Source organism: Babylonia areolata, chromosome 9 (assembly GCF_041734735.1).
Source record: "Babylonia areolata isolate BAREFJ2019XMU chromosome 9, ASM4173473v1, whole genome shotgun sequence".
In the NCBI taxonomy this organism is placed as follows: domain Eukaryota; kingdom Metazoa; phylum Mollusca; class Gastropoda; order Neogastropoda; family Buccinidae; genus Babylonia; species Babylonia areolata.
In genome coordinates, this window is record NC_134884.1 from 45,914,143 (window position 1) to 45,930,583 (window position 16,441).

General features: G+C 39.1%; 1 protein-coding gene across 1 annotated transcript in view; it reads left to right on the top strand.

Moving 5' to 3' along the window:
• Window positions 1–272: 272 nt before the first annotated feature.
• LOC143285654 (putative arginine--tRNA ligase, mitochondrial) overlaps window positions 273–16,441 on the top strand; it is a 34,392-nt gene continuing 18,223 nt past the window's right edge. Inside the window, exons 1-10 of the mRNA XM_076593051.1 lie at window positions 273–409; window positions 3,157–3,266; window positions 4,641–4,740; window positions 5,394–5,468; window positions 6,307–6,410; window positions 8,399–8,538; window positions 10,491–10,567; window positions 11,858–11,957; window positions 14,105–14,178; window positions 15,321–15,424. Of these exons, the coding sequence (XP_076449166.1) occupies window positions 374–409; window positions 3,157–3,266; window positions 4,641–4,740; window positions 5,394–5,468; window positions 6,307–6,410; window positions 8,399–8,538; window positions 10,491–10,567; window positions 11,858–11,957; window positions 14,105–14,178; window positions 15,321–15,424 (920 nt within the window). The 5' untranslated portion in view covers window positions 273–373. The remainder of the gene's footprint in view (window positions 410–3,156; window positions 3,267–4,640; window positions 4,741–5,393; window positions 5,469–6,306; window positions 6,411–8,398; window positions 8,539–10,490; window positions 10,568–11,857; window positions 11,958–14,104; window positions 14,179–15,320; window positions 15,425–16,441) is intronic.

Genomic DNA, 16,441 nt, shown 5'->3' on the forward strand with positions numbered 1-16,441 from the left:
GGACCACATACACAGCAAGTAAATTACCAGCATCTATTGTGCTAATATGAAGATATAAAACGTTTGACACAGGACACAATATAAAGAAAAAGAAAAGAAAAACATTTTAAAAATCCTTGTGAATTTGGAAAAATTCAACCTACACTCATGCTCCCGTTCAAAATCTACGAACAGAACATTGTGTGTTCCCCACCCCACCCGCCACCCCTCGAACTTTCCTTAGGATTTGTGGAAAAAGACACTCTCCTCTTCAACGAGAAAGACGCGTTTGTTATTCAAAATGGTGGCACCCATGCAAGAACTGCACATGACATCTAGTCGAATGTCGTCGAAGTAGAAATTGACAGCACTACGATATTAGCAATTCTACAAAATGAGTGGCTATTTCCGACGTGTTATCGCCCAAAGGGTACATCATGATTTAAGCTTGCTTGATAATAATGATTCTCTCTCTCTCTCTCTCTCTCTCTCTCTCTCTCTCTCTCTCTCTCTCTCCCCCTCTCTCTCTCTCTCTCTCTCTCTCTCAGGTAACACTTTATTAACGCCTGTAAAGTTCTGCAACAGGGGTAAGGGGACTGCGCACATGAGTAGGACTAGTGGTGTTGTCTCCGGGCCGTCGGCGTCAGACAGGTTGTTTCACCACACAGTTCTAAAAATGGAGTTTATATTGTTCAGTGCTGGATGGTGGCACTACAAAACATCTGCTGTTGCAGATTGTACAACGATGTTTTGCATGATACAGTCTCTGTAGTGTTTATAGGCTGTACACAGTGCTTTTTTTTCTTTTTTTGTGTGTGGTTGTTGATACCCAGCTATCGGCAGTGCCGCCTCCGATCCCTCAACCACTAAACTGAAGAAGACCTGAGGTCTCGCCGTCAGTCTTGTAGGCTCTAGAGCTGGAGACCCAGCATTCTGGTTGCCATAATGCCCTCCTCCCTTCAGCGACAGTCCCCTGTTATGAAGCCAGCAGCACAATATTAGACATGCTTCAGTTTGTCAATTTGTATTTGTATTTCTCTCTTTGTCACAACAGATTTGTCTGTGTGAAATTTGGGCTGCAACAATTGCCCCAGGGTGTCTTGCGGCATCTAGGAATGTTTGATGACTGTATACTGTTGTCTGGGTTTATTGTTGCTCTAGTGTGTTGCTGCATGCATTCCAGAGTATAACAGGTAGTGATTTCTGTCTGGGTATATCATTGCTCTAGTGTGAGTTGCAGTGTTAATTTTTTCCTTTCTTTTCTTCATAGCCCTTCATTCTCACCCACAACATCCATCCACACATCTCACCCCCCGCCTCCGCACCCCCACGCCCCATCCCACCCCCATCCCTCTCCACCCCACCCCGTCCCTCTCCCATCCCACTCTTGTGTGAGTTGTGGTGTGTATGTGTGCACGAGTGTTCATTACCGCATGTGAGCGTGTATGAGCGTGTGTGCCTGAGCTCATGCATGGTAGGCTCACTGCAAAGTTTAAACAGTCAACTAATTCAGGTCTAATACATTTCACATAATTGTAAATGATGATCGAAAATGATTTCTAATGCTGATATCAATTTAGTTTTAGGTACTATGCTAATACACATTTTTCCAATCAATATTACATGATTAGCGGTGTTTTTCTTGTCTTTAGTCATTACATTCCTTTGCACACCAAAGAGTACTTCTGTTAAAGCAAGTTTTAATGTTTTCTCCATCTAGCTGATAATAATCTATCCCTTGTGCATGTTCTTGGTGTTAACCATACCTTTTCGTCAATTTCAAAATTGAGTTTCCTGCACCACAGATCTCTGCCTCAATGACTTACATGTGGCAGAGACCTTTCTTCAAGTATTTTCTTAATATATTTTAGTTTGATGCTGAACAGATTGGCTTAACAGTATGTTGGCTGAAGTTCATTTGTATCAGTTTCATTTCTTAATCTGAATTCTGTTGTTCCTTTGATAACGTGGGAGAACTTGTGGAACAGTTCCTTGGTTGGGACAGTATCATACCTGTGCACCGTTGGCAAAGGACTGTGAGGTCATGGATGGTGGTGAGCTGCTGCATCACATGAGAAACCTCCTTTGAAGCATAGACACTGTCTACAAAGTACTTGTCTGCACTGTATGCTATGCATGCATGCACATGATAAATCAATAGCCCCAGTATCCTTTGAGCCACACACCCTGTTCAGAATGTTCTCTCATGGTATTTGATGATGCCACACCCCTCCCTCATCCCTCCTTGTCTTCTCTCTCTCCCTCTCTCTCTCTCTCTCTCCCTCCCTCCTCCCCCCTCCTCTGTCTCTGGTAATGTGGTATCTTAAACCAGATTTACTCTCTTCCTCCATTAGCTTTCTCTTTGTTAATATTGGAATTGATACAGAAGCATGGTTATGTTGAGACCCTTCAGTTAGATATAGTATACATATGAATATTATGTCACTTGCTATGTGTATGAAACTGCCAGCGTGTACTCGTGTTTTGAAGTAGCATTTGAAACTAGTGATATGTACTTTTGTTTTCAGCGTTAGAACTAGTGGAAGTTAGTATAATAATAATAGTTCTATTTTTGTTATTGCTAAGTTCTGCTTGCATTGTCTCTGTGTTTCCCTCTCTCAGTCCTGTCTCTGTCCCCATCAGACTTGAACTCTTGATTTTGGTTCTCTCTGAGTGTCTCTACACCTGTATTGTTTGCCACTCCTGGTGTCTCACCACGTCAGTATGTGTATACATAGATAACATCATAAAATTTATATGTAAACTATCCCTTTCCCATCTGTCACCTGTGGCTGTAGCAACTGGAACCTACACAGTAAGCTTGCAGATGTACGGGCACAACGGACAAGTGGTTAAAGCATTTGATTTTTAATCTGAGGGTCCCAGTGTTCAATCCCTATCATGGCACTTGGTGGGTAAAGGGTGGAGATTTTTCCAATCTCCTAGGTCAGCATATGTGCAGACCTACTTGTGCCTGAACCCTTTCATGTGTGTATGCACGCAGAAGATCAAATATGCACGTTAAAGATCCCATACTCTATGTCAGCGTTTGGTGGTTTATGGAAACAAGAATTTTTTTTTTCTTTGAAAAAATCATTTCATATGATGCTGTATATCATACTTGTGTGTCACATCATGATTTGCATTGATTTATAATGGTTTGTGTGATTGTTTCAGATTTTACGAACATTGTCAAAGCATGGAAAGCTGGGTGCTGCAGAGGTGGATCGTCTGGAACGAAATGTGGCACGTCTGGTCAGAACACAGGACATCAGGAGAAAGGCAAAGTCAGTCTGCCAGTGTGCTCTCCATAGATAATAATAATAATAATAATAATGGATACTTATATAGCACACTATCCAGAAATCTGCTCTAGGTGCTTTACAAACATTACATCAATTTTACCTACACACACCAAAATGTGACTACACACACACACACACACACACACACACACACACACACACACACACACACACTGCATAATACATTTTAACATACATGTGTATCTAACAGCTACACTAACACATACGCACACATAGGCAGGCACAAACTTACATAAACACACACACACACACAATACACATTCATATACATGCATGTAGTTATGTACACATACATATGTATACACACATAGTCAAGCACAGCTAACGCAAAGGAAGTGGACCTGCCACAATTGAACTTACTGCTGAGGGAAAAGGTGAGTTTTGAGACGAGATTTAAAAGATGTGAGGGAATCAGAATGACGGAGGTTATCAGGGAGCTTGTTCACATCTTTGGCGATTGAAAAGAAAACAATCTGTGTCCATAGGTCTGTCTTCTGACGTGAGGTATCCTGAGAAGTTGAGTATCAGAGGAAGAACGGAGATGACATTGATGTTTAAGTGTAACAATTTAGACAAAGAATACTTGATATCAGTGTTGACATAATTTTGTACTTTTTTTTTTCGTTTAGAAACCAATGGGTTTTTTTTCAGAAATTATTAGTTTATGATACAGTTACATCAGAAGTAAGCTGAAGAACAAGATTGTTCGTGAAAAATGAATGCTCTGTGTGAGCCTGGTGTAGTGATTTTCACCAATTAAAAGTAGTGAAGCAGGTTGTAAAGAAGAGAAGGCTACATCTTTATTTGACTGTTTAATTTCTTCTTTCTTTAATAGTAATTTGCAGAGTCAGGAGACATGAAAAATGAACATTTTCCTACTTTTATGTTAACTGTTAATGTTGTAGAATAGTTTTGACCTTGTGGCCTTTTGCCAGAAAAATTGTCTTCATAAGCCTGTTGCTGGACTTGTGGCGTCTACAAAATAGAACCGAACCTTGGAAAAATTAGGACTGAAAAAAGAAATATTATGCATATATATATACACACAAGAAAAGAACTGGTGTCCTGCAGGATCCATTCCAGTAATTCTCAGCAGCTTTCATTATCAATTTTATTTTTCATTTCTCTTCCAAGCTAAATTGCTTCTTTCTAACTTTCCTTTTCAATTTTATTGTTACTCCTTGATGTTTTTGGTGACAGAAAGAGCTCTAATAAATAATGTGTACTTGACTGCTGGCAAGAATTACTGGAAATGAAACACTATAGAGGATTTTTTTAGAATTCTTTTTAAGTTTTCAGAAAGCTCTTTTCACTCACACAATTTTTGTGTTTCAGAGAAGGAGATGCACAGTACAGACTGGATGTTTCACAGCTGGCTCAGACACTGGGGGAATCCAGCAGTCAAGGCCTGGCCCCCCTCCTACCCAGCATCACTGTATGTTGCTTTCTTAGCACATAATTAATTAGGATCTTTTTTTTTCCTTTTCTTTCTCTTTCTGTTATTTGTTGTTGTCAGGACGACTGTCTGGAATATTTGCTTTTGATTCCTTCACTGGAGTTCTGGCACTTTTATGATATTGACTTGATGATTTTTGATAAATTTCCATTCATTCATCTGACCTGAGCAAAGTGCTGCTTGTCATAAAGCTTTCAAAGAACGGAAATTGAAATGGATTGAATAGACATATATAGGTGGTACAGAAAGAAAAGCAAACTGATCCAAGAATAGATTTGCTTGAGATGTTTATATATGGTAGCTAAGTTTGTGTGTGTGATTTTGATATTTAGTTTTATTTAGGTTCATCTCATGGGCATTATCTCTACCACTTATTTTTGGTTTCCTCGATCCTTTGTGAAATTCATGGTGTGTGTGTGTATTTTCTTATGAGTTACAAACTTTTGATATATAATATAGTATGATGTAATATAATTTAATATAATATGATATAAGAAATATGATTTAATGTATAGTAACAGTGTAATAAGGTAACGCAGGTCTTTTGACAAGTGGTTTTGTTTTTGTTTTTTATTAAATTCATCCATACTTAATCAACAGTTCTCATGGCTGGATCTCCATGGATTGTGCAGGGAGATGTCATTGAAGACTGTAAACAAGAGAAAAATGCCATGACGGTGACCATCAGGTCTGAAGCATTTTACCAGGTAAGTGTGATATCACAGACAGGTAAGTGTGAAACATATATTTCATCACATACCATCAGGTCTGAAGCATTTTACCAGGTAAGTGTGAAACATATATTACATCACACACGATCAGGTCTGAAGCATTTTACCAGGTAGATATTTTTTAATATATATATATATATATATATATATATATATATATACATATATGTGTGTGTATGTATATATAGATATAGATATATAATTATATACATTATGGACACAAATTTCAGCTGTGTGGGGAAATATTTTCATAAGTGTTTACTCTGATATAGTTGTTATTTTGAATGAATTATCGTTTGTGTGTTTACCTCTCTCCAGGCAAACACTGCTGTGTTCTCCAGTAAACAGTGCTTTTAAACATTGGAACACTATATAGTGTTGTGTGTTCATTATACATGTTAGTGTCTTGTAAATATGGCGACAATTTTAGACTAACTCTACAAGACTGAATTTTTTTAAATGAGGATTAGTATTTGTAGATCTAAGTACTAACTGAATAAATCATCAATTCTGTAAAGTCCATTTTCAAATTTCGTATTGTGTTTCTTCATATCACTGTGATTGTAGGTTTAGTCTCACTGGTTCATCTTTGTATTCTGTGACAGTTGTCCTATGCTAACTGTTGTGATTGAATTTGTTTGTGAATGTTTATCTCTTCTGTAATGTGTGAGCAAATGTTTCATGTTTATTTGTTTGTTTTTTAATTGTGTTGGTTTTTTGTTATTGTTGTTTGTTTGGGGTTGGTTTGGGGGTTGGTTTCTTTTTTACTGATATTTAGATTTGTGCCATTTTTGTACCGTTGTACATGTTCCAGCACCTCCTGAGCACTATCCAGAGAGCAGGCTCAGAGTTTGGTTCATCAACAGAAACAGGTGCTGTGGATGATGAATCGCCACAAACTGTTCTGGTGGAATACAGGTGAGTTCTGTTCCTGGCTGCTGTTGGTATGTATGCTCATCAATGAAGGGCTGTCCTCTCACTGTGATAACATTAGCCCTACAGGTCAGGCTGTCAGTGAAGGGCTGTCCTCTCACTGTGATAATATTAGCCTTACAGGTCAGGCTGTCAGTGAAGGGCTGTCCTCTCACTGTGATAATATTAGCCTTACATGTCAGGCTGTCAGTGAAGGGCTGTCCTCTCACTGTGATAATATTAGCCTTACAGGTCAGGCTGTCAGTGAAGGGCTGTCCTCTCACTGTGATAATATTAGCCTTACAGGTCAGGCTGTCAGTGAAGGGCTGTCCTCTCACTGTGACAATATTAGCCTTACAGGTCAGGCTGTCAGTGAAGGGCTGTCCTCTCACTGTGATAATATTAGCCCTACAGGTCAGGCTGTCAGTGAAGGGCTGTCCTCTCACTGTGATAATATTAGCCTTACAGGTCAGGCTGTCAGTCATTGTTCCTTATTTAGACTTCTTTTCTTGGGATTGCATTACACCAGTTGAAAGTAGACAAAAAGTAGTAATTGTTCTTTAGATTCACTGACACAAATCTGACTTCACCAGGGTGCAGTGCTTAAGGTGTTAAAGCATTGTATGTTAGTTCAGAACTCTACACATACATTGTAAATATTTCTAATCTTCCATCCATATTGTAACAATATTTATGAAAACATCATGATTATACTGACTACAGCAGTCAAACCAGTTGATTAATGTATTAAAAGTAATTACAAATAAATATTTCTTTCTGTATTGAAAAAATAACTGAAACTGTAGGTTTTAGTTCTTGTTTGTTTTAGTGTGTTGTAGGAACATAATGCTATTGATGGGGAGGGGAAAACCCACTAAGATCCTGGTTATTTTTGCAAGCTTTCTGTTTCATAGACAAAAACTCTTCTTTGGGAAACAAAAGCTGATTCTCAGTAAAGACAGTCTTGTACACACACAGGAACATAGTATACATTTTCCAAAGATTTCTTTTTCATTCATAAAACTCTTCAGGAAACAAAAGCTTACTCTAGCTCAATAAAGACACTCTCGACTGAAGATAGGCAGCTTATGCCAGGCACAAGGGGTGAAAAAAAGATTAAAAAAAAAGATAAGTACAGCCATTTCATTGTCATTGTTTATGTGTGTAGCTTTAGAATAATTTAGCACATTTTACAGTTCAGACAAGTAAGACCCGTTCAGTTTGACAGTATTGCTATTTGCAGTTGTGTTTTTCACCTTTGGTAATCAAGTTTCACAAACTAATACCTTTATCAATCCACATGGAAATTAGAATGTGCAATCACATGCTTGTTGTAATACAGCAACATAAATGATCATGCACACCATAAAAAGAGATAAGAATTAGTCAAAAAAGAATTCCCAGTAGCTTACAATAGACTAAAACAAACCTTTCCCCTCCCCAGCCCCCACACCCCACACACACAGGATGAGACACATCAAGTCGTTGGTTGTTGTTGGGGTTCTTTGTGCTTATGTTTTTAAAGCAGATGTGTTATAGGCTATATAGATCAGTCTACATGATTTGATCTTCAGCGGGTGCAATAGCCGAGCGGTTAAAGCGTTGGACTTTAATCTGAGGGTCCCGGGTTCGAATTGCAGTAACCGCGCCTGGTGGGTAAAGGGTGAGATTTTTCTGATCTCCCAGGTCAACATATGTGCAGACCTGCTTGTGGCCTGAACCCCCTTCTTGTGTATATGCAAACAGAAGATCAAATACGCACGTTAAAGATCCTGTAATTCATGTCAGTGTTTGGTGGGTTATGAAGACAAGAACATACCCAGCATGCACACCCCTGAAAACGGAGTATGGCTGCCTACATGGTGGGGTAAAAACGGTCATACACGTAAAAGCCCACTCATGTACATACAAGTGAACGTGGGATTTGCAGCCCACGAACGAAGAAGATAGTCCTTGGAACTGAAACTTGAACTGTGTCTTTGTGCAATTTTCAGCTCCCCCAACATTGCGAAGCCGTTCCACGCGGGCCATCTACGATCCACTATCATCGGTAACTTCATCGCCAACCTCTATCAGTGTGTGGGGCACACTGTACACAGGGTCAACTACCTGGGGGACTGGGGCACTCAGTTTGGTTAGTGTGTGTGTGTGTGAGAGACTGGGTGTGTGTGTGTGGATGTGTGTGTGTGTGTGTGACTGAGAGAAAGTGTGTGTATGTATGTGTGTGTGTGTGTGAGAGTGTGTGTATGTGTGTGAGACTGAGAGTGTGTGTGTGTGGATGTGTGTGTGTGTGGGTGACGGAGAGAAAGTGTGTGTATGTATGTGTGTGTGTGAGACTGAGAGTGTGTGTGTGTGTATGTGTGTGTGTGTGAGAGTGTGTGTGTGTGTATGTGTGTGTGTGTGAGACTGAGAGTGTGTGTGTGTATGTATGTGTGTGTATGTGAGACTGAGAGTGTGTGTGTATGCATGTGTGTGTGACTGAGAGAGAGTGTGTGTATGTGACCGAGAGAGAGTGTGTGTGTATGTATGTGTGTGTGAGAGTGTGTGTATACGTATGTGTGAATATATATGTATGTGTTTGTCAGACTCTGTGTGTGTGAGTGTCTCTGTGTGTGTATGTGTGAATGTATGTCTTCTATGGACATATAACTGTTGGTGTATGTTGTAGTAGTATCTGGTAGTTGTAATCTACCTAGTGATTTTAGAAGAAGGAAAGGAAAACAAAGCTGATGGCATGAAGTGGGTACAGGGTTAAGATGATAATGTTCTCCCAGGTCAGCACATGAGCAGTTCTGCCAGCACCTTAACCGCCGGACTGCCGAACCTTGTGAAATGAGATCAGTGTAGCATCAGTTTGAACAGCAGTTACTACTTTGTGTGTGCTTTCCAGAGCTGTCATTGATTTTGCTGAACAGAAGTAATGCCATCCATAGAGGAAGAGGTCTCAATAAATAATGGTGACTGACATGCGGACCTGTACACTCTCTCTGTCTTACCTAAGTGAGGTGACAGCCCTTCACTGACACCCTGACCTGTCAGCTCTGTCTTACCTCAGTGAGGTGACAGCCCTTCACTGACACCCTGACCTGTCAGCTCTGTCTTACCTCAGTGAGGTGACAGCCCTTCACTGACATCCTGACCTGTCAGCTCTGTTATGTCTCAGTGAGGTGACAGCCCTTCACTGACATCCTGACCTGTAAACTCTGTCTTACCTCATTGAGGTGACAGCCCTTCACTGACATCCTGACCTGTAAGCTCTGTCATGTCTCAGTGAGGTGACAGCCCTTCACTGACATCCTGACCTGTAAGCTCTGTCATGTCTCAGTGAGGTGACAGCCCTTCACTGACACCCTGACCTGTCAGCTCTGTCTTACCTCAGTGAGGTGACAGCCCTTCACGTCACAAGTATACTCACCAGCAGCAGTCAGGAGGTCAAGCTCTACTTACTGTACATCAGATGTACACATCATCAGATCCTTTATTCCATGTCTGTCTGTTGTAGGTTGTGGGAACATAAACACACTTCCATAAATGCACTCCCCTTACCCCATTCCTGTCCTGCTAGAAACAGTGTGACTTCTTGAATGGCAGGTTTTAAAGTCCATGAGTGTTAAAACCCCCTGATGGAAACAGATGAACACCCCCAAAAGCGGAGTATGGCTGCCTGCATGGTGGGGTAAATTTAACTAAAATGCAAGCAGTCTTTTTGTTGTTGTTTTTTTGTTTGTTTGTTTTGCTTTTTTACAAGATGTGTGTGAATTTGAGTGTGTGTTGGATTGGGGGAGGGAGGAGCTGTCATAACTTTGATTGGATAAATGCCTGTACCGTTTACCTTTCAGGTCTTGAATGTTAGTTGAATGTCAGTTAGAAATGCTTGTGAATGAAACCAAGTGTCTTTAGGTTTATTAATAGAACTGTTTGAGGCTATTTTGTTTTGTTTATCACTTAATGTTTTCCTTATTTTGTTTTGTAATTTTTTTAGTTTTAGTTGTTTTTTTCCTTAATTTTCTATTTCTTTATTGATCCTTTTATTGGGGAAAAGGCTGACTCTTTGGTTTTTTGTTTGTTTGTTTTGTTTGTTGACAGGATTGCTTGCTTTAGGTTTCCAGCGCTATGGTGATGAGAAACTGTTGAGTGAGGACCCTCTGTTACAGCTGTTCAAGGTAATTCTCATGGACTTTGCTGGTACATCCTGATTTTTTAATATGGACGGTTCTTGTAGCGCTAGTCCACAGAATTTGTTGTAATAATGATAATAATAACTGGACATTTATCATTGCACAAAGCGCTTTACAATCCACACAGACACGCATATGAAACACGCTCAGTCCTCAACTCACAATCATGCACAAGAAACATATATGTACGAATACAAATTCATACATACAATACAAACGTACATACATACATGCATGCATCCATCCATCCATCCATACATTTGACGCGCACACAGTACAGCGTTACAAATATACCTACACAATCAACTAACTACTTTCATGCATGAGAGAGGGTCTAGAGGTAATGCTGCTGGAAGAGGAAAGTCTTGAGGTTAGATTTAAAGGAAGGCAGTGAGGGGCTGTGACGGATGTGGTGAGGCAAAGAGTTCCATAGACAAATATTAGTGGAGTACTAAGTTTTAAGATATTTGTTTTCTTTTGTTTGGTTGGTTTTGGAGGGTGCGGGGCGGAAGGGGGGGGGTTGTTGGTTTGTTTTTTTTATTACATTTTTGCATCAGGGTTTGTACAGAGTCACGGAAGTCTGGAAAAGTCTTGGAAAAATGACAGAGCATTTCCAGGCTGGAATAGTCTTAGAATGATATGTTTTGCCCTTCAGAGTGTGGAAAAGTCTTGGAGTTTTGGTGAAGCATTGTCCAGTACAATTCAGCAAAGAACTTAATGCATCGAATGAAGTAAAAACTGAGAAATACTTATAAAGTGATGGAAACTGAAAATTGATACATACAAAAAGTGATGAAAATTTAACATTGATTCTGGGACATCTGATCTCTTTAATCAGTGGTATAACAAATTTCGTATCCAACTATGTGTTTGGTTTGAAAAATTTTCAGTCTAGTCTGGAAAAGGTCTAAAAAAAATTTTTTTAAATGTATGGAATATAGTTTACATTCAGATCATCCAGGGCGTTGAACAGGATGTGTTTTTGCAGGTTTACGTTCAGATCATCCAGGGCGTTGAACAGGATGTGTTTTTGCAGGTTTACGTTCAGATCATCCAGGGCGTTGAACAGGATGTGTTTTTGCAGGTTTACGTTCAGATCATCCAGGGCGTTGAACAGGATGTGTTTTTGCAGGTTTACGTTCAGATCATCCAGGCGTTGAACAGGATGTGTTTTTGCAGGTTTACGTTCAGATCATCCAGGGCGTTGAACAGGATGTGTTTTTGCAGGTTTACGTTCAGATCAACCAGGGCGTTGAACAGGATGTGTTTTTGCAGGTTTACGTTCAGATCAACCAGGACGTTGAACGGGAGAAGAAGAGGAAAGAAGGCAACACATACGCAGCAGGCTTGGAACTTTTCAGCAGACTTGAACGTGGTGGGTTCTGTGGACAGTTAGGATTCATTTTTCTTGGTTTGGTTTTTCTGATACAAGACATGGTTTTGAAGAAAGTGCGGAATCAGCTTGTTGAGAGCAGTACTGATGAAAGGAGGCAGGTGGCAGAATGGTTAAGACACTTATCTGCCAATACAGTGTCCGTGAGGGTCTGGGTTCAATTCCCACTCTCGCCCTTTCTCCCAGGCTTGACTGGAAATCAAACTGAGCGTCTAGTCGAAATTAACAAATAATGAGGCCAGGAGACGATATGATTAACAAATAGTAAAGAGTGGTAACTCTCTCCATTACACAAGGTACACAACTTCAAGTCAGTGATGCTTACGCTACCGATTCAGCTAGCACACAGGTAAATAAAGGGTACATTGGAACAAACCCAGGCACTTCCTCAAAAAGGAAGCGCCGGGCCTGTCCTTATACCAATCATTTGACATGTGCACACAGCAGCAAAGACAGAAGAAATGTGCAAACACAAATTAGCTTTTATTCAAGACTGGCATAGCCTCTTTAATCCTGAATAAGCCACACAGAACACATGGACAAGACAGAACAAATACATGGTTGCCTCGGTGGTTTATCAACTGGAAATTAACAAATAATGAGGCCAGGAGACGATATGATTAGCAAATTGTAAAGAGTGGACAGGCCCGACGCTTCCTTTTTGAGGAAGTATCTGGGTTTGTTCCAATGTACCCTTTATTTACCTGTGTGCTAGCTGAATCGGTAACGTAAGCATCACTGACTTGAAGTTGTGTACCTTGTGTAATGGAGAGAGTTAACACTCTTTACTATTTGTTAATCATGAGCATCTAGTCATTCAGATTATATGATAAACTGAGGTCCTGTGTGCAGCACAAACATGGTGCACTGAAAAGAACCTATAGCAACTAGAGTGTTGTCCTCTGGCAAATTCTGCAGAAGAAATCCACTCTGATAGGTACACATATATGTATGCATGCACTCAAGGCCTGACTAGGGCATTGGGTTGTGCGGCTGTTGGGCATATGCCGAGCAGATGTGGTGTAGCGTATATGGATGTGTCTAACGCATTGATGCCTCCTTGAGAAACTGAAATTAATGAAAAGTCTTGTTTTATTGCACAGGTAAGGAATATACACATCTAAAAGATATAAAGGTCGAACAGTTTTAGCCCTAATAATTCTTCAGATCCGATGAATGTTTCGAACATCTGTTCATATGATTCTGTAACTCCATTTAACTTGAAAGTTGTGTCATCAGCAAACTGACTAACTTCAAACACAGTGTTTGATATAATACAGCATTTAATGCTGTCGTCTGCCCTAATCTTGCAAGTCTGAATTTTGAAACACAGTGCAAATGGATAGGGTGAAAGTGGGTCTTCCTGACAACAACCCTTTTGTATTTTAAAACTTGGGAATACTTTACCATTTACTCCAACATACGATTTTATATCTTTGTAGAACGTGCATATCCATTGGCGTAAATCCTGCCAAAACAGAGAGCATGTGTAAGACGTCTACAACTTTGTTCATATATTCCAGTTTACTGAATCGAAGGCTTTTTCAAAGTCCATTGAGACTAACAGAGTAAGAGATGTTTGTTTTTGAATCAGTGCATCATATCATACAAGATTCTCAAGTTATCAAATCTTTGTGGATTAATTTTGGCAGAACTTACTTTATTTCATTAGCTATGCATGCTGATCAGATCTTATAAACAATGTTTTACAAAGATATTGGACTCCATTTCTGTAAGTATTCTTTTGGTTTATCTCTTTTTGGTTGACATGTTATTTCTCCTCTCTTTGCCTTGTTGATATTTCAAACTTATATTTCAAACTTTCATTCAGTGATCAAACAACAAAGTCACCTACATCATTGTAGAAAAAAAATTGAAAAAGTTTTAATGCCTTATGTGTCGAGACTCTTGTCGTTTGATGTAAAGCTTTTTGTTCCATTACCCGTGCTTGAAAAAGCTGAATCTCAGAAAAAAACAATAAATATACATTTTTTTAAAGATACGAAATGACTGTTGTTTTAATTTCTTACACACACACACGCACACACACAATCATGTGTAACAATGAATGATAATGTTGGTTATATGACTCCGTTATGGTTTGAGGTGACGTTTTCTTCACATGACAGGTGAACCAGAGGTGCTCAGCCTATGGGAGAACTTCAGACAACTCAGCATGGAGGAATACACAAAAATGTATCAGGTAACTCATTGTACTGTGGTGGGCGGGGGTTGGGGGGGGGGGGCGCTGAGGGACCACTGTCATGCATGGCTTTTCACACACACACACACACACACACACACAGTCACACACACACACACACACACACACACACACACACACACACACACCCAAGCATGTAATGATGTATACATGTGCACAAGCATTGTAAGTACTAATACATTTAAATAAATAGTGTATTGAATAAGTGTCTTTAATGCCAAAATTGAGGGGGGAAAAAATTTCTGGTGATGAGATTTGACTGTTCCTGCAAGCAGTTAACAGACATATTTCACACAATGAGCTCAGTTTGAGCTGGTAAGTGCACCAGATAGATGTTTGCATAATGAACCGTCAATGAACACAGACACAAAAAAAGTTTATTTTAAAAAATAGATATATATATTATTAATGAACACACTGAGGCCTTAGAATACACACATTAAAGTATGATAATAAGTGTACTTGAATGTGGACAACAGAAAGTATTGTACGAAATGATGAATCTGATTACCAGTGAAGATGCATAAGTTACGGATGTGTCTGTTTGGAGCTTTTCAAATTCCGCTTGATCTTATATATATATATAAAAATAATAATAATAATAGAAATCTCCAAGTTGTATTCAAAATCTTGGTTATTGTTTCTGTGGAAAGGGAAGGACAGTCACTCTAATGTTGTTGTTTTTTGTTTTGTGATAGAGAGAGAGAGAGAGTGTGTTAGAATTTAGATTTGGTTAATGGATAGAAAAATTATTTCTGAACCCCAAAAATTTATGAATTTAAAATGATAATGAAAAAGATGGACAGACCCTTGGCGAAAAGTGGTTTCTTTGTGTTTTGTTTTGTTTTGTTTTTTAATAAAAATTTACAGTGTCAGTTCAGAACATGTGTACATCATTGTTATATTTATATTCAGAAACAGTATTTATATTTCATTTTTATAAAGCACACTAAAGTTTTTGTTTGTGGATATTTCTTTCCATTACAATTTTGATTTTTTGTATATATAATGTTGGCTATTATTTTGTTGTTGTATTTATTAGATATTTCTATCTGTCTTCTTCTTTCACATTTTCTTCTCTGTGTTTAGCTGAAAGACATTCACATCTTTGATTCATACAGCGTCTAGGAGTGAACTTCACAGAAACACAGTGTGAGTCAGACTACAGTGAGAAGACACGACACTTAGTGACATCACTTCACCAGAAGGGCTGGCTCAGAACGGAGTAAGTTCATCACGGTGTTGGCTCTCATCAGTCACATGGTTTACGATGACATTTTTCTCACTTTGCCATCTGTTGTGTGTGTGTGTGTGTGTGTGTAAGGGGTTTGTATGTGTGGACTGTGGGAGCTAGGTGGGAGTGTAGCTGCACAAATGCATGCCTGTTCCTTACTTGTTTGTGTTTGTTTGTGGGATTTTCGCAGTATGTTTGTGTGTATATGTATGTGAAAGGCGGGGTCTGGGTATATACATTTGTCAGTTGAGGCTTGGGCATGTATGTCTATGAGACTGCAAATTGTTGCATGTTTGTTTTGTCTGTATGTGTGTGTGTGTGAATGTGTGTTTGTGTGTGTGTGTGTGTGTGTGCGGATTTGCAACCGTGTGTGGGTGTGCATATGTTCACTGAATACTTTATTTCAAGCATTTGCCACATACATATCTATCATATTTCTTATATCTAAATAGATTTGCTTACTTATTTGTTTATTATCCAGTTTCATTTTATGTTAATGTTTTATACAAACCTAGGGCAGGCTCATGAAGGCCTGAACAGTGTGTAGGATTTATGCGAAGGTCGGGTATGTGCTCCTTTTTTTTTTTCTTTTTTTTTTCTTTTTGAGTGGATGTTGTGTGGAGTGTATGTGTGTGTTCACTGAATGGTAGGTCTCATAGAGGTTCATTACAGTGTGGTGACATTTTTCTCGTTTTTCCCTCTAAATTGAGGGATTAGGGATGTAAATAAAATACTTCCAGATATTCCGTAAATGTTTTTTTAAAGTCTTTTGCTGCAAAAGTATTTTTTGTAGTGTTTTCTGGTTTGCGCTTTAAGGGAACACACGGTGTTGGATTGATACCTTGTCATTTAGAAACACCTATCCTTATGTTTACAAAAAGATATTTGTTAACAATTATTTTTCTGTAAACATAGGGATAGCTATTTCTAGTAGACCAGGTATTATTTCAACACCATGTGTCCCCTTAACTTTTTTTTTTTTTTAATTGGCAGATAAACATCATCATT